The sequence below is a fragment of the Lepidochelys olivacea genome, assembly GCF_965140295.1.
Source record: "Lepidochelys olivacea isolate rLepOli2 genome assembly, chromosome: 1".
Classification (NCBI taxonomy): Eukaryota; Metazoa; Chordata; order Testudines; family Cheloniidae; genus Lepidochelys; species Lepidochelys olivacea.
The window spans coordinates 230,389,669-230,413,556 of NC_140411.1; the positions used below are offsets into that span (position 1 = coordinate 230,389,669).

Here is a 23,888-nt window from a genome sequence, read left to right on the forward strand (position 1 = left end):
AGAAGAAATGACATGCAGTACATGCAACAAAAGAGAGGTTATCAGAGGAGATTATTTTTGTGTTTTAATAAAGTAATTAACTAATAATGGAAGTGAATGGTTTTTTTTAGTCCCATGAGATTTCATTACAGGATTTATCTAGAAATCCATTTATCTAACACTCTTTTTATTGAAATATAGATTCCGATGACTAGCAAAGTTACTGTACCATATCTTGACTTCCTGGCAAAGTTCACTAGGGTTGCCAAAAGTACCAATATGCAAAGAAGGTAAGAGCTTCTTATTACATAATCCCATTGTTCCCAACTGTACTAATGGATCACTTGCTTGCAGTCTGCAGAGAGCAGGCTGGTTAAGTGGTTCTAGCTCCCTTTGTTTCCAGCTGTTACATTGTGTTACAAACGGCTCCAGATACATTAAGTACTTTTCCAATGTCGCTTTTCCATATAAACAATTGGTGTAGTTGCCATTGGATCTTATATGATCACTGAAGGGAAAGGAGTACTTGTGGCACCTTAGAGACTAACAAATTTATTTGAGCATTGGCTTTAGTAAGCTACAGCTCACTTCATTGGATGCATTCAGTGGAAAATACAGTGCGGAGATTTATATACACAGAGAACATGAAGCAATGGGTGTTACCATACACAATGTAATGAGGGTGATCACTTAAGATGAGCTAATACCAGCAGGAGAGGGGGGGACGGAACCTTTTGTAGTGATAATCAAGGTGGGCCATTTCCAGCAGTTGACAAGAACGTCTGAGGAACAGTGTGGGGTGGGAATAAACATGGGGAAATAGTTTTACTTTGTGCGATGACCCATCCACTCCCAGTCTCTATTCAAGCCTAAGTTTTAATTGTATCCAATTTGCAAATTAATTCCAATTCAGCAGTCTCTCATTGGAGTCTGTTTTTGAAGTCTTTTTGTTGTAATAGTGCGACTTTTAGGTCTGTAATTGAGTGACCAGAGAGATTGAAGTGTTCTCCGACTGGTTTATGAATGTTATAATTCTTGACATCTGACTTGTGTCCATTTATTCTTTTACGTAGAGACTGTCCAGTTTGACCAATGTACATGGCAGAAGGGAATTGCTGGCACATGATGGCATATATCACATTGGTAGATGTGCAGGTGAACGAGCCTCTGATAGTGTGGCTGATGTGATTACGCCCTATGATGGTGTCCCCTGAATAGATATGTGGACACACTTGGCAACGGGCTTTGTAGCAAGGATAGGTTCCCGGGTTAGTGGTTCTGTTGTGTGGTATGTGGTTGCTGGTGAGTATTTGCTACAGGTTGAAGGGCTGTCTGTAAGCAAGGACTGGCCTGTCTCCCAAGATCTGTGAGAGTGATGGGTCATCCTTCAGGATAGGTTGTAGATCCTTGATGATGCGTTGGAGAGGTTTTAGTTGGGGGCTGAAGGTGATGGCTAGTGGCGTTCTGTTATTTTCTTTGTTGGGCCTGTCCTGTAGTAGGTAACCTCTGGGTACTCTTCTGGCTCTGTCAGTCTGTTTCTTTACTTCAGCAGATGGGTACTGTAGTTGTAAGAATGCTTGATAGAGATCTTGTAGGTGTTTGTCTCTGGGGAGGTGTCTGTCAGGCCATTGATCTTGTAATGTAAACATATAGAGCTTCAAGCCTAATTGGTATATTCTGTGAACTAGTAGTAAGTGTAAGTGAGTATATGAGAAGTTAGATGTGAGCGGAGGCTCACATTTTTTAGGGATACTCAAAACATATCACTCAACTTGCAGGATGCCGTGTCTTACAAAGACACAATCTGAGGGACTCACAAACATTATTCCGGCAGGAAAGTTAAAATGCTGTGGGATTCATTCCTTCAATGTAAATAACGTTCTTCTTTGAGAGATGTAGCTGTGGGTCCTTCACTCCAGGTGAAGATGCATCCCTGCGTCTTTGTTTGGAGAGTTTTGCAGCAGTGCCTGTATGAGTCACGCATGCGTGGTGCCTGCCTCACATGCCATTGGCATCTCAATAGCTCGTGAATGACCCAGACGCCTCAGTTCCTTCTCTACTGTCCCCGGCCTGAGATGGAGCTCAGCAGTCCTGTTGAAAACCTTCATTTTCCAATTAGACAGATTATATAAATTAATAAATTGGGTTAGTTTTAGGTTAGTTTAGTCAGATAAGTTTCAGTTGTTAGACTTACAGCCCCTGTAAACAAAGAAATTATTTTACATCCCATAGTGCAGTTAGTAGTAGTTAGAAAATGCCTGGTGCACCGGGTTTTAAAAGATGCACAAAGAGGCGATGCCTATCTCAGATGGACACTCTCAATGTGTCTGTTGCCTGGGGGAATCCCACATTCCCCAGAAATGTGCCCATTGTAATAAACTGAAGGCTAGGGCACGAAAAGATGGGGACCTGAGGCTTAAACTCATCCTCATGGAAAAGGCCCTCAGACCAGCCTCCAACCCTGGGCAGGAACCCTTTTCTCGGCAGAGGTCACCAGTCTCCTCAACACCATTGTTCCCTAGGGACAAAAAAATGGCAAAATAGCAGCCAGCTTCCTAGCCTCATAGAGAGGACATCACCTCAAAATGGTCACCGACCAAATCGGTGCCGACTGCTCCACAGCTCAGCACCTATAATGCTCCAGGCACCTCCGGCACGGTCCATGCAGCGGCCGCCGTCAGTACCCCCTGCTCCAGTGCCGAGGCTAATAGCTTTAAGCTGCCTGCCTCCACCATGGCACCGTCAATAGCGCCAAAGGAGATGGTACTGACAACCGCTCCTATTCCTGTGCTGCAGACTAATGTGCTCAGTGTGAAGGTGCTGGCACAAGTTACTTGAGTACTGGTACAATTGGCACCCTGCCCCTTGGCACCGATGCTCTCGGCACAGTGGCTTTTCATGCATCAGAAAGATCTGTTGGTCTCCCCAACTCCAGAATCTCCTTTATTGGGCACCGAATGTCTCACTGGGACCGTCAGTACTGCATCGTCAGCTGTCTCTGATACCATCACAGTTTTCCAGACATGAAGATGTTGAGATTGAAGAGGCATTCTCCCAACACCATTCTTCCCTGATTAAGACACTTATTGCTACCGGACTATTAAGATCACGGTCCTCATATTCTTATGATGTACCACCTTGGTATGGCCACCCATGGATGGGACCACCATGCCCTTCCCAGGTCATTGGCCATACTGGAGTCCCTGGAAGTCTTATAGAAGACACCATAGCAGCTGCCCCAGTCCACGTAGGGATGACACCAGATCTTCACCTCCACCTTCATGGTCTGTAGCATTGGAAACATGAGAGGAGCCCATGGTACAACAGATAGAGGGCACTGCTCGTGACACCTCGCCAACCAATAACAACTCATCTTTCTCATGAGACGAGGCTATTTTGCCTCCACCACCAACCACAGCAGACTATTTTACCCACTTTCAGGACTTATTCAAAAGAGAGGCTAACGAGCTTAAGATCGCTCTGGTGGAAGTGCCGGAAACTCAGCATGAGTTAACTGATATCTTACAGACATCGGCCTCCTCCAAGATAGCATTACCAATCAATGGAGCTATCATGGAACCTGCCTAGATGGTGTGGTAAATTTCAGCCACAATACCCCCAATCTGCAAAAGGGCAGACCGAAAATATTACGTTCCCTCCAAGGGATCTGAATTTCTTTTCACACACCCAGCACCCAATTCGCTGGTAGTGGAAATGGCCAACCAAAGGAGTAAACAACATTTTCGGTCCACTCCCTCCAATAAGGAGAGTAAGAGATTGGACCTATTCAGCTGCAAAGTATACTCTTCATCTACGCCACAATTCAGAGTGGTGAATTATGCAGCATTACTTCCCAAGTATGACCACAAGAATTATGGTAAATTTATGGAATTTATTAATGACATTCATGAGGAAAAGAGATAACAATTCAAAGCTCTGGTCTCTGAAGGGCAGGTGATCTCACACATGGCTCTATAGTCCTCACTGGATACCGCTGACATGGCCGCCAGGTTCACCACTATAGACGTAGTCATGCGCTGAGCCTCCTGCTTCAGTTCTTCGTCATTCCCCCGGGAGCCACAAAATACTGTCAAAGATGTCCCTTTTGATGGAGAAAAATTGTTTTCAGCCAAAACAAATGAAGTGCTGCACACCATGAAGGATTCACAGGCCACCGTTCGGTCCCTTGGTGTCCATACACCTGCCACAAGAAGGAAACAATACACGTATCAACCGTATCAGTACCCTAGATAGCTGGCATACACACAGCAACATCAAAGGTTATACAATGAACAGCGGTAACAATGACAGAGACAGAGACCACAACGACAACGCCCTCCACTACCAGCAACGTCCCAACCACCTTCCTCAAATAAGCAAATCTGAAGTCTTGGTAGAGGGTCTAGAAGACCTTTCACCCATTCCAGAGCTTCCACCAACCATCCAGCTCTTTGGAGACCATTTGCTCCCCTTCAATGCCAATTGGGTGGCAAGCACCAAAAACAAATGGGCCCTAGAAGTCATCCGATTGGCTATACCATTCCTTTCTTGTCTATACTCCTTTCCCACCCCCTCCTTGTCCCTTTTCAGGGACCTCTCTCACGATAAATTGCTTCGCCAAGAGGTAGAAGAGGGGCAGTGGAGACTGTCCTGCTCAACACAGAGGGAAGGGGTTTTACTCCCACTGTTTTTTAACACAAAAGAAAAGTGGGGGGTGGTAACCCATCCTTGATCTCAGGCAATTGAACAAGTTCGTGAAAAAGCAAAGATTCAGGACGGTTACCTTAACAATAGTAATACCAGCACTGGAGCAGAGGGACTGGTTTTCAGCCCTCCACCTGCAGGATGCTTATTTTCATGTCACTGTACACCCTGCCCACAGACATTTTCTGAGGTTTACTTTGGGCACAGACCACTACCAGTACAAGGTTCTACCTTTCGGCCTGTCAACAGAGCCTCATGTTTTCTCAAAGATTCTCATGGTAGTAATGGCGCACTTGAGAAAACAAGAAATAATAATTTTTCCTTACCTGGACGACTGTCTCCTAAAGTCACGCACCCCATCGGACACCATTCAATTAACTCAAACGACCACACACTGTTTCCAGAGTCTTGGCCTACAAATAAACATAAACAAATCTACAATAAAACCAACTCAACAACTGGAGTTCATTGGCACTCACTTTGATTCGAGGGTGGCAATGGCATCACTTCCACAAGAGAGATTCAACACTATAAAGACACTCCGATCCACAGTTCGGAACAGTCCACAGATCACTGACCACAAATGCCTACAACTACTGGGCCACGTGGCGGCATTCATGTTTGTAGCGCTGCCTACATGCCCTGTCTACAAGGCTGGCTAGCAACCATTTACAGACCAACCAAACACAGGTTAACATACGATTAAGTATGCCCCCAAGGTCAAGGATTCACTAACCTGGTGGACTCCATCACACAATCTGTTCTTGGGTATCCCATTCACACAAGATTCTCCATCGCTTATGATCACAATGGCTGCATCCCTTATCAGATGGGGAGCACACATCCAACATCACACAGTTCAGGGACTATGGTCCACAACAGAGACAAGGCTACACATAAACCTGCCAGAACTTCGCAATGCCTGCCTCCACTTCCTGCCACTCATAAGAAACCCAAACATCAGAGTAATGAGTGGCAACATCGCCTGTATGTTTTACATTAACAGACAAGGGGGAGCCTGATTGCATTCACTATGTGCTGAGGCTATGAGACTCTGGAATTGGTGCATCCAGCACAATATCCCTATCTCAGCTTCCTACCTACCTGGATGCCATAACACCATGGCAGATGAACCCAGCAGATGTTTTCTCCTCAATCACGAATGGGAGTTAAACAATGCCATCTTGGAAGACATATTCCGAACTTGGGGTTACCCACAAATGGACCTATTCACGACAGCACACAACATGAAATGCCCCAAATTCAGCTCCAGGTCCAGTCTGAGGAATTGATGGGGGAATGCGTTCATGATCAATTGGAACTCAGACCTTCTATACACGTTCCCACCGATACCATTACTAACCAGAGTGGTGCTGAAGAGAAGGATCAAGAGGGCCACGGTAATCTTAATAGCCCCCACATAGCCGAGACAAGCGTGGTATCTGTACGTAACACAGATGTCTGGACATACCCCAATCACACTCCCTCTACAGATAGACGTATTAACCCATGCTACATCTCAAGGCATGGTTCTCTAATGATGAGTTAAATTGCTCTGAGTAGGTCCAGAGAGTGCTGCTACAAAGTAGCAAACATACTAGACATAGCATCTATCTCCACAAATGAAGGAAATTTACGACATGGTGTTCCACCAGACAAACCATTGCAACATTTGCACCTCTTCCAATGATATTGGACTACCTCCTGGAACTGAAACAATCTGGTGTTTCCCTCAGCTCAGTAAAGGTGCATCTTACAGCTATCGCTACCTTCCACCAAAAAATTGGTGACACTACAATCTTTGCTCACCCTATCACAAAGCAATTCTTTAAGGGTATCCAAACTCTCTGTCTGGACGTGAGACCACCCAAGCAACCATGGGACTTAAGCTTGGTCCTAACAAAAAGCTTGGTCCTGATGCATAAACCGTTCAAACCTTTAGTAACCTACTCCCTACTACACCTGTCCATGAAAGTGGCATTTCTGATAGCAATCACATCATCTAGACATGTGGGAGAAATCAGGGTACTGATGGCAGACCTACCATATACTATCTTTTTTAAAGATAGAGTCACTTTGCCAACCCATCCCAAATTCCTTCCCAAAGTACATTCATCCTTCACATCAATCAACCAGTCAACTACCAACTTTCTTTCCTAAACCACACGCCAACACTTTTGAAGCCAAAATGCACACATTGATGTTCGGAGAGTATTGTCTTTTTACCTCGATAGGACCAAGCCATTTAGAGTCTCACAGAAACCTTTTATCTCTATTGCAGAATGCTCTAAGGGTAACTCTATATCCACTCAAAGAACATCTAAATGGATATCTGGCTGCATTCAACTATGTCATCAATTAAGAGGCACACAACCTCCAATGGGAATCAAGATGCACTCTTCCATATCAATATTGACATCAGTGGCATTTCTAAGCAATGTTCCTCTTATAGACATTTGCAAAGCTGCCACCTGGGCCTCTGAACACATCTTTGCTAAACATTATGCTGTTATGCAAGGTCCTCAGGTGGATACTCAACTTGGCTGAGCTGTACTATCAACAGCTATTTTACCAACTCCGAAGCCACTACCATCCTAGGTGGGCACTGCTCTTCAGTCACCTAGAGTGGAGCACCTACAGGGACATCTCTCTCTCTTGAAGAGACAGTTACTCACCTTGTACAGTAACTGAGGTTCTTCTAGATGAGTGTCCCTGTGGGTGCTCCACTGCCCACCCTCCTCTCCTCTACTTTGGAGTTTGGAGTAGGCTCCGTGGTAGAGAAGGAACTGAGGAGTCTGGGTCATGCGTGCACTATTGAGGCGCCAACGGCATGCAAAATAGGCACCATGTGTGCACGACCTATATGGACATGCTGCAAAACTCTCCGAGCAAAGGCACAGGGACATACCTTCACCTGGCGTGGAGCATTCACAGGGACAACTCTTGAAGAACCTCAGTTACTGCACAAGGTGAGTAACTTTCTCCTCTCTGGAGCTTCACTTTTAAATCCTTCTTTACTTCTGATGTAAATCACTTTCAGCAATAAAAGTGTGGAGGTACCAATTTTGTGTGGTAGGTAGGTAACTTTGGGATTAAAACGGGTGCCTTCCCGTCACATGAGGGACATCTGAGAGGTACTATATAATGCAAAGCATTCTCTGAGTACCATACTGTACATTATACTGTAAAACGAATCCTACATTTACCTAGTAGCTTTGCTCCAAAAGCATGATATAATTTAACCTCCTCCCCTTCTCCCCTAATTCCCCCTCCCTTTTGGGATGACAGGGTAAGGTCTCTGCAATGGGATCCTCATGGAGATTTCCTTTCATAGATTCCCTCTCCTGCAGGTTTGACTGTGGGAGCAGATGATCCAGGCTCTGACAGACAGTTGCCTTAGAAATTATTCTACAGATTCTGACCCAGCTCTTTTACCGTCAAGTGTAAAGTTAACTAACCTCCCAGAGAATGAAGGGGAAACAACAGTGGGAGTAGTCCACTGAAAGGAAGCAGGAGGAAGGGAGAGGAGGAGAGGAAGGGAGGCAGAAAATGGGAGGAGGGAATTTAAGGCTGCTTTCTTCCAGAGAAACAAGGGATTGTGATTAATTAGCAAAAACTAATTAAATAGAGAATGAAGACTCATGCTCAAAATGAAAGATTAATCCCTTTTTATATCATGGAAAAAATAATGAATAGGTTAAACATGTGGGGCCTGATTTTCCTCTCACTTCCGCATGGAATCCGAATGAGTTTAGTTCATAAACTCTTGGTTTATACTGGTGAAAGGGAACAGAATCAAACCTATAATTAGAAAATGCTGCATTTTGACCGGCCAAATACTTGTAGACTTGTATTAAAACTACATGCAATGTAAATCAGAAAATGTTGTGAAGAAAACTAAATGTGGGATAGCTGTAGCTTCACTTACAGGAGTTTTCCACAGGAGGGCACTGCAGGTGCTGTTTTTCCAGAGAAAATTTTGTAAGAGGGAGCTTAGGGCTGGTTTCTGCCTTGATTTAAAGCCCACACAATCTCAATGAACCCAGTAGGCTGTAAGTCAGGGCAGAATTTGGTCTTTAGCACTTGATCCTGCAAATACACACCTGAGTACTTTCTTGCATAAGTATTTGCAGGGTCAAGCCCTTAGTTAGGGGAAGAGCCTGGGAAAACAGGAATTTAGAATCTGTTGGATCCATTGAGAAAAATAAAATTTGTTAATTGTTAATTGTGAAAATGACTTGGTCTGTGATTTTGATGTAAGTAAATGGGTGAAAGTTTGGCCATTCTTTTTCTAAAAGACCTCACATGTTAAAAGATCATTGACAATGATTATATAAATGCAAAGGGCTAGATCCTCATTTATGGCTGAGGAGCACTCAATGCAGCTGGGCATTGAGGTACAGAGATGTCCTTTGTGCTCACCTGATTCTAGGACTCCTGTGTGTGTCAGTCTTGTTCCCTGCCCCAGCCACATATCAGTATCAGCTGCCAATGGTCCCAATGGGCTGTTATAACAGCTGGGGATTGCTTAGGCACTGGGAAGCTATGCTATTGTCCTCCAGCCTCTTCCTCCACATTGTCAGGTGCAAGGTGTAGGAGCTACAATGTCTCTACATTGCTCAAGAATCCACTTGCACGGGGAGATCATCTGGGAGCTTGATCCACCAGATTCAGTACTACTTTGTGCCAGTGGAGCAGTGCAATGCAGCCAGGCCCAGAGCCCTGTGCAGGATCAGTGTGGAGGCCCATTCCTGCAGTCTTTACTCATTCCATACTTAGGTAAAACTCTCACTGATATCAATAATTGGGCCATTGTTGGTCTACAACAGTAATGTAATGCATTTGCCTTATGTCTAATCCTTTTGCTAATATTGTTTATTTTTAGATGGAATGATAGCCAAGACAGCCAAACCATGACATTAAGTCAGCTGGAGTCCCTCTTAAAGGAAAAGGTACCGTAGGGGTGGATAGTACCAGAAACTGATTGCTAAAATGGTTATTTACTTTATAAGTTAAGTTCTGGCATTACATAAATGGTACTGGTACTCTCAGTTCTAGATGTTGCTGGCTTGAATAACGGGGCTGGATTCATTTAAGGGGCCTGATTCTTCACTTTAGTGCATCTTGGGTAATCAGTAAAATTTGTGCAGAGTTGTAAAAAAAAAAAAGATACCAAGTCAGAAAAACAGCATTTTAGGCCATTCACTTTGCATGAAAGTAAACAGCGACACAAGGGGACAGGCTGTGAACTATCCAGCCTAAGATCTCTGGACTCCATGTTGTGTGGAAAAAACTCTAGTACCTTCTTCTGATAATTCAGGTAATAGTGGAATGGCTATGTGTAAGATAGATTTTTCTCTGATGGAGTAAAAAATATCCAACATCAATGTAGTAATCTTTTATTATACTTGGACATCAGTTAAGCCAACCAGAGATACCGTATCATAGAAAATATTTGCCATGGCACAGAGCTCACCAGAAGAATGTTCTATGCCCTCTGGAGCATTATGTATCATGTCCCACCTCACCCCAAGATTTTCATGTAAGCAAAAAAGCATCCTAGGACATAACCTTGTGCAAATCCTGCTCCCTACACTGATTGGCACAGGCTTGGCACATATATTGGGAGGAGACAATAAAATCCTTCCTATTTTACAGCTTCTGTTGCAACCTCAAGGCTGCAGTAACATCCTCAGCCCATGTACCCCTCTTATATGGTGGACATCTGAATATATCTTTTTCTCTAGTCTGAGTAAAATATTAACATATCGCAGAGCTGTTAGGACAGATTGTACCCAAGACAATCTTTCCTCACTGCAGAAAAGCCTATCAATCATAGCTGAATATAGTTTATTATTAATGTCATAGCTTTTATTCATTTGGCTATATGCAACTAACTGGAGAGTAACATTTACATTTTCATGTTGAGTATGTCATATCACAAAAGAATCAGCTTAGATATCTTCTTATTATGGAATTTATTAATTGAAAATATCCCCCAAAGTCCTAATTAGGGTTCTGGTACACTTAATTTCCCAGGTTCTGTGTTATTTTTTTAAGGAATTCTGAAACAGAGGTGATATGTATATTCAAGTATATTAATAGAAACTGCTATCAATTTAAAAGTAAGGTTACTGCTACATATATATTCCAGGAAAATTTTAATTAAAACCACCAAGCATTTCAATGTATGGAAATTAACCAGCGAAATAAATAAATGTTCAGATACACTTAGTATTCATACAATCTCTTAAATAAATATTCACCTATAAAATGGCACATTGATTATTCCCAAACCAAACTTTACTCTGCTCCTCCATATATGCCCTTCATCCATTTAACAGGGACATGTTTGTATCAATTACTGTGATTGTGTGGGAATTTGTGCACACACATTTCTAAAAATTGGGTCTTAATGCCATTTTTTCTTTAACTGTAAAAGAGAGGATAATAATTCTCACCTCACAAGGGTTGAACTCATTCATGCTTGTAAAACAGTTTGAGATATTCAGATGGAAGGTTCTATAGAAGTGAACAGTGTTGTTATAATGAAATACATGCAGCTACAGTACAAGAGGATGGACTACATGACCCACTTGATGTCCCGTCTAGTCCAAGTGATTTTGTGACATAACAATCACCACTTTTATTTTCCATAAGTAAGCCTAGCCACCTTCATAATAATTCTTAAATATTTAGAAATGCAAAGAAAAGCTAGGAAAAGATTTGGAATATTTCAAATGCATGATCAAAGCTATGAAGCTAGATCTGAACATGGGATTATTTTCTTTCTAGCCACTTGCAATAACAGTTTTGCAGTAGACCACTATCAGAAGAGCTGGTGAAAACATGGGAGGGAAGTAATACTGTATGGGGAGAATGGCCATTACATTCTGGATTTTTTGTGGCACATCCTAAATACAGCACTCAGTGCAAGAAGCTGGCCAGATGCTAAGCAGATGTATATAAAGATGAACAAAATGAATCATCTCCGTCTATTTAGCGAGTGGCTTAAGAGCCAATCTGAAGAAGTTAAGACAGCCCAATGGCTGGAGCAGCCTGTGTAGTCCTTTCTGTACTCCCCTCACTATGGGAAGGGGAAGACTAGAGGGTGCACTGCCTGCATGCTACTGCACTGAGTGCTCCAGCAGAGCAGGGCTCTGTGCCCCACAGGGGTGCTCATCCCTTGTACCCAAATCCTGAGAATACAGAGGGTCAAAGCACTGCTCAAAGGGAAAGTGGTCCCTTTGCACAATGAAAGTTCAGTGGGTTTGCTGCTAAGAGAGCCTCCGTAGTCTCAGAGTCAGGGGCAGGATTTTCTCCTTGATTACTTTATACAAAAGCACAAAAAAGCAAGGAAGGAAATATTGATTCAAACAGTGAAGTGTCTCCAAACATTAAAAAAAAAGTTAGATTCAGGTAAGACTGGTCACCTGAAACAGCTTTTAACAAAAGCAGCAAAAATACTCACCTGAGGAGTGTGGTGTTTAGATGTTGCTTATAATTATTAGATTTGGGAGCACTGGTTGTTGGGAGTCTGAAAGGACAAGAAACAGGAAGGAGCGGGGAGGAGTCGAGAGGCTGGGAGAAAGCTACAGAGGGTGCAGCAGCAGCTTGGTAAAGAGGTTTCCACTTTGAAAATAAAGTCCTGTTGAAGCTTGTTAGTACCTTGCCTGGTTGATACAACATTTTGGCAATGAGGATGGATCTTCTGCCTCTGAACCCACCTGCACCCTTTCTGCAAAGCCCAGGTGAGCCTCCAATTGCTTTTACTACCTGGATCCATATGTCTGAGACTTATCTGCTTGCAATCAGTGCTACAGAGATTTCTGAAGTAAGAAAGCGTGCTCTGCTAATCCACTGCTTTGGAGCAGAAGGGCAGCGTATATTTTACACTTTTCCCCTTGCAGATGATAAATATGAGACTGCATTAAAGAATTTTTTTGTGCCAAAAGTGAATGTAGTAGCTAATCACTTCAGATTTTGCAGTGTGAGCAGAAACCAGGGGAAACTTTAATGCAGCATATTGCTTCACTGAGGAGTCTGATTGTAATTTGTGACTTTGGGAATGTGGCAGATGAGATGATTAGAGACCAGCTCACTGAGAAAACAACCATGCTTCATGTAAGAGAACGCTTACTTTTAGAACCACAACTTACACTAGAAAAAACAATAACCATTGCTACTCAGATTGAGTCAGCTACAGCTGAAGCCAAAATAAGGAGCATAGATACAGGAGGCACAGTCCAGACTGTGACTGCTTTGCAGAAAAGTTCACTACCACTGCAGACACACAATGGCAAGAGGAAAACTAATGAAAAACCACCGAATCAGCAAATTCAAAATACAGTAAAAGCATGTTTTCGCTGTGGATCCCCACAACACCTTGTAAGCTATACAGGATGTCCGGCAAAAGTAGCTCAGTGCAATCATTGTAAAAAGATTGGACATTTTGCTAAAGTATGTCGCAGTAGCCAGTTTAATCAACAGGTGCATGCAGTTACAATACCAGATGTTACTGTGTTGAGCGTGGACAAAGTCACTACTGCACATATTCCAGAACAGATAAAGTACACTGTAAACGTTTCTGCCATACCCTCAGGCAAACCACACTCTATTCAGCTAATGTTGGACACTGGCTCAGCAGTATCTATACTACCTGATTCCATCTATCTGCATTACTTTAAAGATGTGCCTCTTACTGAACCCAAACTTCACTTGGTGTGCTATTTGAAAAACCATATTCCAGTACATGGCTCCCTGCCAGTAAGAATTACTTTTGGCGATTGCTGTGTAACTGCAGAGTTCTACATTGTCCACAAAGGCACTCCTATCTTTGGCAGAGATTTATTGGCTGCTTTAAATCTCAGGGTAGTTAATGGACGAGTTGATCTTCCTCAGCAAAGCACTCTTGTGGTACACTCACCAGTTTCAGCTGGGACCCAACACCAGGTTGAGGAGAAACTCGACTGTGCTTATGGGATTTTGCATAAAGTTAAAATGCAGAATAATGTGATGCCTGTATGACAGAAGTTACGGTGCTTACCATTTTCAGTCAGGGAAGCTGTTTCAGAGGAACTTAGCAAACTTTATTGAAAGGACATTATTGAAGAGATCAACTTCTCGGAATGAGTTTCACCTATAGTAGTGACGCAGAAGAAGGGTGGAGGCATTCGCCTTTGTGTGGACTTAAGGGAGCCAAATAAAGCAATTGTGATTGACAGTCATCCTCTTCCTCACATAGAAGAAATGTTTGCAGAACTCCGTGGAGCAAAGATGTTTTCCACTCTTGATTTGCAGAGCGCATACCACCAGGTTATGTTGCATGAAGATAGCAGAGACTTCACAGCATTTATTACACATGAGGGACTATTTTGTTTTAAATATGTTCCATACTGTCTCGCATCTGCCCCAAGTGCCTTTTAAAAAATGATGTCATTGATTCTGAAGAATCAACATGGAGTTCAGTGCTATCTGGATGATATTATCATGTTTGGAAATACTTCTGAGGAGCATGACAATAACCTGCAGCCTGTACTAAACTGCATCAGCACACCAGGCATCCAGCGCAATAGGTCCAATTCTGGTCCAATAGGTGAAATTCTGGGGCATACAATTTCACAGGCTGGACTAAAACCTGATCCAGATCATATCCTGGCAATTTCAAATGCTCCTCCTCCAACAGATTTGCAAACCTTACGTTCCTTCTTGGGTCTTATCTCCTGGTATGCAAAATTCATTCCCAATTATGCTTCTGTCATTGAACTGTTACGGGAATTACTATGGAGAAGTTCAACCTTAGTGTGGACAACGGATGCACCAGAAAGACTTATTGTACATAGTGCAATACTTGCACTATTCAGTCCTGCATTGCCCACAATTGTAACTACTAATGCTTCTGATTATGGACTTGGGGCTGTTCTCCCACAACTGCATGAGGACAACACAGAGAGGACTGTTGCATTTGCTTCAAGGACACTAAGTAATGCTGAGAGAAAATATTCTACAGTCGAAAAAGAAGCACTTGCTTGTGTCTGGGCTACTGGAAAATGGGGAACTTACCTGTTGGGCCACACGTTCAAGTTGCGCACAGACCACAGCCCTTTGACGACGTTGCTCCCCATGAAAGGACTGGGAAGAGCAGGATATCATATTGCTCGATGGTCTGCAAGACTACTCTCTTTCAATTATGAACTGGAATGTAAGCCTGGAAACCAAAATATGGTCGCTGATTGCCTTTCTCGCCTGCCTTTGCCTTCACCAGATGGTCCACCGGAGGATGAGGATGTAGTGGTTGCACTTATTACAAGCACTCTCACTGCAGTTACAAGAGAACAATTTCAAGCTGCTTGTTCAGCGTGTCCAATTCAACAAAAACTATGGGAATTTTTGACAAAGAAATGACCCAGTCACCCTAAAAACCTTGACCCAGTTTTGCTGCCTTATTTTAGAGTTTGGGGTGAACTTTCTTTGTTTGATGGCCGTTTTGCGACGAGGTACACACCCGCTCCTTGTGCCAGAAGAATTACAGTCAAAACTCATAACCTGGCACACGATACTCATCAAGGAATTGTCCGAACCAAACAATGACTACGGGATCTGTATTGGTGGTCAGGGATGGACTCTCAAACTGAAGTACTCATAAAATCCTGTGTCACTTGCCAAATGCATGATAAGACAGCAGTGACATGTACCCCTCCATTACAGCCTGTTTCTCTTCCTGAATCTGCATGGGAAAAAGTGGTGATTGACATTGTAGGATCCTTTGATACTGCTCCAATTGACTGCCGTTATGCCATCACTTTAATAGACTATTTCAGTAAATGGCCTGAGGTAGCATTTACATCGCAAATCTCTTCTGCTACAGTAATTAAGCTCCTCTCTTCAGTTTTTAGCAAGGAAGGTAACCCCAAAGAACTGGTTTCAGATAATGGTAGTCAATTTAGTTCCCTGGAAATTGAAACTTTTCGAGCACAGAGGAACATTTTACACAGAAGGTCATCCCAATATTACCCTCAAGCCAATGGGGAAATTGAATGGTTCAACAGAAGTTTGAAAGAGTTTGCAAATGGCTAAACTGGAAGGGCGATTGTGGATACCCTTCACTACTGATTTCTTGCAAGCATACCAGGCTACACAACATGTCACAATGCAAAGATCACCCACAGAGTTACTGCATGGGAAACAGATGAATACTAAACTGAACATTGCTGGATTGTTAAAGGCAGAGGATGATGTGAGAAAAACAGTTGAACAGAACCAAGCAAAGTCTAAGGCTTTCACAGACAAGCGGCGGGGTGCTAAGGAACCAAAGTTTGAGTGTGGTTCCTTTGTTAGAATATGAAAACCTGGAATTTTACGCAAAGGGGACCATAAATTCACAGCTCCTCTTAAAATCATAGAGAAGAAGGGATCTTACACCTATCGACTTTCTGATGGGCGGGTATGGAATGCTTCTTATCTTGCACCTGCATATGCACCAAGAGGAGATTATGCCAACACCCAGTCTGCATTGGATGACTTCACCGTAGTACCAACACAACAAGACATTGCACTGGAACTGGGGCTTGAGAGATGGCCTGTCAAACCCAGATGACCACCTGTGTGGACTAGAGACTATGTTATGTAGTACCTACAGTGTTTTCAGTGTAATATTTCTGCCAACAGTATAGTGTCTTGTTTCATATTTGTTCCTGTGGTTAGAACAATAATGTTTATTTTAATTGGGAGAGTTTCTTAAGAGAGGAGGGAATGTGGTGTTTAGATGTTTCTTGTAATTATTAGAATTGGGAGCACTGGCTGTTGGGAGTCTGAAAGGACAGGAAACAGGAAGGAGGGGGGAAGAGTTGAGAGGCTGGGAGAAAGCTACAGAGGGTGCAGCAGCAGCTTGGTAAAGAGGTTTCCACTTTGAAAATAAAGTCCTGTTGAAGCTTGTTAGTACCTTGCCTGGTTGATCCAACAAGGAGTTATCGGCTATGGGGTTGAAACCACCTCGGAAAAGCAGAAAAAGAAGAGAATCAACCACTAGGAAAAGCAAATTTGTAAGAAGGGTTGTGAGGATACAATGATGGCTCCATAATGCACTTATGCATCAGGGTTTACATTTCGGCATTTCACTTCTAGCTGTTGTATGGAGATGTTTGTGCATAAGTATTCATACAAACTAATCCTTAGTTCTGGACCTAAACTGCTAGTGTCTCTTTAAAGGTAAGCAACATACTGAGCCTGTTTCTCATTTACACTAAGCCGCCTTTACACTCCCGTAAAATGTGGTGGTGTAAAAAGGCCTTAAAGTGCGCATAAATATATTACACCAATTTTAAGGGCCCTCTAAATAGCTAGAATGTATAAAGGGCCTTAGTGTAAAATGAGAATTAGGCCCAGTATCTCTTCCTCACTCCCCACTTTCCTACTTCCCTTCCCCCACAAATTTTTGATTTTATGTTTATGAGGCTCTGAAAATAGTCTAATTCTTTTCTATCTGATTTGGCCTATCTCTACCAGCTGGTAAATAGGAAATGTTCACCATAGGAAGCCAATACTCTGCAGAGTGTAAACAGATGGAATCAATATAAAGTGACAAGTTAGACTGTGCTACTGAGAATACAGAGCCAAAACTAAGAGCATAACAGTCACGATACTTATTTTGTTCCAATTCATTTGGTACTGAATAGCACTTCATATATGCACAGCTGTGTCCTTCTGTTTTTTACTTTCTTTCTTCTGGTTTGATGATGACAATTTCAAAGAAAAACTTTAATTAAAGATTTTACACAAAATGGCCCAAAGTAGAATATATGGAAAATGAGCATTGATGTGTTTATTGCACAAGGAATATTTTTTCATGCATTTATTTTTCCTTTTTCTTTAAACAAAGCAAAAAAAAAAGTATGCATGAAATGTGCTGGATTGACGGCCTTGCAGGCTGAAGTTTTCTGTTTGTCTGCAGTACAGGCACCAGATTGAGCTCTGGCTGTGAAAGCTTGCTCACCCTGCCTTTCCTGTATACCTGGTACCCTGCTCTGGAGAAGCCATCCGTTAGGGATGAGAAGGTGGTTCATTCTCCAAGCCCATTCCAGGGTAGAATGTGAGAATTTCTGCCTGTGTGTGCAGGCTGAGGGAAAGAGGATGCCAGGAGCCAGGATTGCTTCAGTCCAGCAATGGTAGCTTCCCCAGAAGGGCTGTGGAAATGGATGGGTTATGGCCTTTCTCCCTTTCTTGCCCTGTACAGACCAGCAGACTTTGCCTTTTGTGAAGGAAAGCACATCTTGCACCCTGTAAACGTATAATGCACAAGCTGTGCTTCTCTGGTGACTGCTGCAGAGGCAGTGTACTTCCAAGCTATTCCCTGCTGCAGGCCGTGCCTTAAAGGCACAAGTGACTTCTCATTCTTTTACCCCCAGGAATGACAACGTGGCGGTGGGATGTTTGACACGTTTTCACTAAAATGAGAGAGGTGGAATGTTCTGCTGGTTTGAACAGTGGGCTGGCAGTCAGGAGACTTGGATTTAAATCCCAGTCCTGCCATTGCCTCATTCCTCAGCATAGAGTTCTGTAGAATGAACAGTTGCGACCCTTAAATTTTTGCCATTTTTACTTCAAATAAATATTTCAGTACTTGCTGTACTCCCTACATTACTAGGGTGTTTGCTCTAAAGAGGAGCAGCAACTGTTAGTTTGCACTTGCAGAATTTCCTTCAGATTCTCTTACAAGCAGGGAGCAGCTTTTGCTACCTGCAGAAGCCATGGGTTTCAGACTCTTCCCTCCCTATATCCCCCAAGCTATGCAAGGGAATCTCAGCAAATCTGCACAGAGGTCTCTTGCCTCCTCACTCCAGCACTTTGCCTCCCTTGAACAACATGATCTCTCTATGAATTGTGCTACAAGGGGCTCACTTGTCCTGTGGAATCCCCTGAAACCCCTTTAAGGGTTGTTCTACACCACACAGGGGGGAAGACCGTGTAAGTTAGTATAGACAGAATCGGAGGGTTTGGGGTGGGGAGAATGCAGTGATGCAGTGCAAACCAGTGAACCCTCTCCACCTTCCTCTGCTTGCCCTGTCAAACATTCAGAAGTGAAACTGTGTTCTCCATGCAGAGAGGATTCCACAGAATAAGGGAGCAGGAAGGAGAATATTATGCAGGTGGTACCCCACAAGTTCAGATCCATGGGTGCAGGCTCTCTTTGGAATGCATATGTTGAAGGAAGTATGGGGATCATTAATAATTATGTTGCTAGCAAAATACTGTTAGGTGGGTAGCCTTGTATTTGGAGGTAGAGTACTTCAGTCTTTGCAGGATAATCTGTGGTCTGCATAAAAACTGTATTTAGAACTCCCTGTGTCTGGTGCTGGATGTGATTTGCACTGAATTTTCTTTACACATCAAAGTGTAAGAAAATACTTTAAACACCTAGTACTCCTGTCAAGGTTCCTCCCCCACTCTGAACTCTAGGGTACAGATGTGGGGACCTGCATGAAAACCTCCTAAGCTTACTTTTACCATCTTAGGTTAAAACTTCCCCAAGGTACAAATTAATTTTATCCTTTGTCCTTGGAATATCCACTGCCACCACCAAACTCTAACTGGGTTTACTGGGAAACGTAGTTTGGACACGTCTTACCCCGCAAAATCCTCCCAACCCTTGCACCCCACTTCCTGGGAAAGGTTTGGTAAAAATCCTCACCAATTTGCATAGGTGACCACAGACCCAAACCCTTGGATCTGAGAACAATGAAAAAGCATTCAGTTTTCTTACAAGAAGACTTTTAATAGAAATAGAAGTAAATAGAAGTAAAGGAATCACCCCTGTAAAATCAGGATGGTAGATACCTTACAGGGTAATTAGATTCAAAACATAGAGAATCCCTCTAGGCACAACCTTAAGTTACAAAAAAGACACACAGACAGAAATAGTTATTCTATTCAGCACAGTTCTTTTCTCAGCCATTTAAAGAAATCATAATCTAACGCATACCTAGCTAGATTACTTACTAAAAGTTCTAAGACTCCATTCCTGTTCTATCCCCGGCAAAAGCAGCATATAGACAGACACAGACCCTTTGTTTCTCTCCCTCCTCCCAGCTTTTGAAATTATCTTGTCTCCTCATTGGTCATTTTGGTCAGGTGCCAGCGAGGTTACCTTTAGCTTCTTAACCCTTTACAGGTGAGAGGATTTTTCCTCTGGCCAGGAGGGTTTTTAAAGGCGTTTACCCTTCCCTTTATATTTATGACAACTCCAATAACTGCCTTTTGACCCTGAGGGATCCACCAGTGCTACACAAACTACCTTCTTGTAACACTGCTGAAATGCAGTTACTTCTGGGGTGGAACGTAGTAGCCAACTGACACGCAACAGTAGTAAGAGAGGACAATATGGCCAGGCACCAAGACAAGGTCCTACTGTAATGTAAAGTGTGATTGGCTCATTAATGTCTATTGAGAACAAACAGGACTAACGTTTCTAATATTGAAAGAAGCTGATCATGTTCAATGATCAGCTGAAATATCTTTATGTAGTTGTGACAGGATCCCTGGGGTACTGGGGAACTGTTATGCTCTTATCTCTCCAGCCCAGGCTCTTTCTCGAGCACAGGCTCTCTCTCGCAATGCTTTGCTAGTGACAAGCAGCAAACCCCCCAGGTGCTGTTATCACTCAGTACAACAGCCCCACATCCAGCTAAATTGCATGAATGCTCCCTGAGCCACTCACGAATCACACAGAGAAAGGCACCAGCAAATCTCCCAAGCCCCCAGCCTTGCAGCCCAGAACAGTAACTGTCTTGCCCTAGTCAGAAGCCTGACTTGTACATGTTCATTACCCAATCTGCCCCTCCCTCGATGTGGAGAGGATACACGCTAGCCTTTGTAACCTGAGCTGAGATTTCCCAAGCACTTCAGCCAAAACGTTCTGGTTTAGATAAAATATAAAACAGGTTTATTAACTACAGAAAGATCAATTTTAAGTGATTATAAGTGGTAGGCACAAGAAGTCAGAGATAGTTACCAAAGAAAATAAAAGGTAAGCATGCAGTCTAAATCCTAGACTTTATTAGGCGGAACAATATTTGTATCAAGCAGTTTTTCTCACCCTACTGGATGTTGCAGGTAGGTTACAGTCCTTAATACACAGGCTTTCCCTTTAAGCCTGGGACCAGTCTCCTCAGTTCAGGTCTTTGTTTTCCCAGCATTCTTTTGCTTTCAGTGTAGGTGGGGAGGAGAAAGGTGCCCTCATGATGCCACTGACCCTTATTTTATACTCTTAATCCATGTCCCTGGAAAGAAACTAACCCAGGCATGCCTGGTTGGGCTTCCTGAGTCACAGGGTTGCGCAATTCCCATTGTGTGGTGTTTCTCTTACAGAATTGTAAATTCCTTGTTTACAACTCACCTGCTGATTAATGGTGGTTTGATGGCAGCCTGGGTGTGGATCACCAGCTTTGTTGTCACTGGAGAACTAACAATGTATGACTCCCAAATTTACAACATATTTCAATAACAACCATACAGCAAAATCTCATCACTTCATAAACCCTAATGATATACATATTTTGACAGAACAGGTTTCAGCAGATCATGACCTTTAAAATGATACCTCACAAGGCATACACTGTACAAAACATATCATGATTATATGACAGTGGTGGATATGGCGGTTCTAGGGTGCTGCTTGGAGGTACAGAGTGCCACAGTAGTAAACTGCATGGCACTCAATTTGACTTATAAGAATGTAGGGTTAAGTTCAACCTTCTGGGAAATGAATCTCTGATTCTGGGAGGATTGAAGTATTTAAAGCTTGATTCTTTGACCATACAGTGACCCTCTTTAACAAAATCTGATTACCAAAAGATATCAAATGTTAATAAACAGCCTTTCTCATGAAAACCTTGTGGTTGTGTGGGACTAGATGTGTGGAAATGTTTTCCCAGTCCAGTGAAACTGGGAAATTTCTGGATTTTTGCCAATCCTGTTTATATTATAACTTTATTGTGTTGTCTTAACTGTTCATAGTAGCAAAAGGCAATTTTTATGAATAAAACCAGCTTTCCCTCCTCCTTGTCTCCATTCAAAACAAAAAATTGCCCCCTTCCATCATCCTGGCCTGTGCACACCTGCCAAGGACCAGTGATAACCTGACTGTTTGCCTCAATTCTGCTTACTTTGGATTAGATTGTGGGCCCATTACTTACATTGGTGGGCAGGTATAACCATAGATTGTGCCATTGCAGTCAAAGAAAGTACTCATGGGATTAACTGCTCAGCAGTGGGAATAAGGAGTTCACAATGGCAAAGCTCCTATTGACTTCAGTGGGAGCAGGATTTCACCCAAGGTTTTGCTACTTTATACTCCTGCTAGCAGTGCATAGCCTATAGGATTCTATTCTGGCTCATGTACCATCATCAGAACAAGCAACTTAGTTCCAGTTGTAGAATCTATATTGTTGCTCCTGTTGTGTGAACCAGAAAGTACACAACTTGACTTTCATTTCCCAGCTTGAATTTTTAGGAACAGTAGTTAAAAAAAGCAGTATTTTTAAGAAAACTTTCTTACTTGTAAACTGAGCAAAATTCGACATAGAAGTAATTGAAAAACAGTAAGCTTGGCACCCCACAATGTCATGTTTTAATATATGACTACATTTTCAGGTTCAGAATTTGCACAGATTTTCAGCAGGGACAGAGGAAAGGGCTGCAGTTGCAAATGTCACCACCTTCACTAGCAAAACCCCATGTTTTCTTTTTTCACCCTCAAACATACCCCCTTATTTTTGGTAAATATTTGAAGTGAATAAAAAAGAGATTCACTCCACTTTATGAAGAACACTAATCATTTGTTGATTTCTAATAAACATAAATACTAGTGTCAAGCAGATCTGCCACAATCATGCAGTATTTGGTTTCTGGCAAATCTCTAGGTTTCAGTCATTGGAGGAAGATGTCTTTTATCTACTGCTTAAAAGGAATGAGTTGTATTTGAAACTCATTACTTTGCCTAAAAGTTTTTTAACTTTACCAACACCATTTACTGAGGAAATTGCCTTTAAAACATTCAATAACTGCACAGTGTTCATGTCTTCTAGTCATTTTGTAACACTGTGCTCAAAAAGTTGTTTTTTTTGCATTGTTGGAAAAGGTATAAAATGTCATTTTTTATATTAGCAAAGCTGTCCAGTGCCTGTGTTTCAGGTTGCATCAGTGTTTGTTTCTTGTTAATTTGATCATTTGTCATTTATAGATTTCAAAGAATTTGAAAAGCATCCTCAAGACCTGTAGACTTTTTGACTATAACCGAACAGGACAAATACAGCGGCATGAGCTAAGACGGATTCTTGAGATCAGTTGTTTCAAGATGAAGGATGCAGAGTATGAAAAGTAAGTAAGGAAATAGTCAAAGATTTCTGTATGTTTCTTGAAATTAATAAGTTAAGGGGCCTATGTGGCCTTCTGAACTGCACAGGCTGTCAGATTCTGGAGAGTGGCTTGGCAATAGGCTGACTTATTAGGATAAAAGCTGGCTGGCTGCCAAGAGCCTTGCTCCATATTATGGACCTATCCCTTTAATCACCCAGATGCACACTGCAGCCTCTGAAACTTCCTATACTCTGAGGGAGGTAGTAATTCCATTGTCTGGTTCCTAAAGGAATGGGTCATAGCATCTGAACTCCTCCTAGCTTCAAGCAGCTTGATTGTTATGGGTGGGAATGGGGGTCTCATCCACACAGTCTCAAAGAGATTGGTTTCAGAGTCACAGCTGTGTTAGTCTGTATCTGCAAAAAGAAAGGGAGTACTTGTGGCATCTTAGAGACTAACAAATGTATTTGAGCATAAGCTTTTGTGAGCTACAGCTCACTTCATCAGATGCATGCAGTGGAAAATACAGTGGGGAGATTTTATAGACACAGAGAACATGAAACAATGGGAGTTACCATACACACTGTAACGAGAGTGATCAGGTAAGGTGAGCTATTACCAGCAGGAGAGAAAAAAAAATCAAACACTTTTTGTAATGATAATCAAGGTGGGCCATTTCCAGCAGTTGACAAGAACGTGTGAGGAACAGTGCAGGGTTGGAGGGAATAAACAAGGGGAAATAGTTTTACTTTGTGTAATGACACATCCACTCCCAGTCTTTATTCAAGCCTAATGTAATGGTGTCCAGTTTGCACATTTAATTCCAATTCAGCAGTCTCTCACTGGAGTCTGTT

General features: G+C 42.5%; 1 protein-coding gene across 1 annotated transcript in view; it reads left to right on the top strand.

Annotated features, from left to right (window-relative positions):
• EFCAB6 (EF-hand calcium binding domain 6) overlaps positions 1-23,888 on the top strand; it is a 150,887-nt gene that overhangs the window by 22,651 nt on the left and 104,348 nt on the right. The window contains exons 4-6 of the mRNA XM_084636519.1: positions 181-269; positions 9,569-9,635; positions 22,919-23,055. Of these exons, the coding sequence (XP_084492645.1) occupies positions 181-269; positions 9,569-9,635; positions 22,919-23,055 (293 nt within the window). The remainder of the gene's footprint in view (positions 1-180; positions 270-9,568; positions 9,636-22,918; positions 23,056-23,888) is intronic.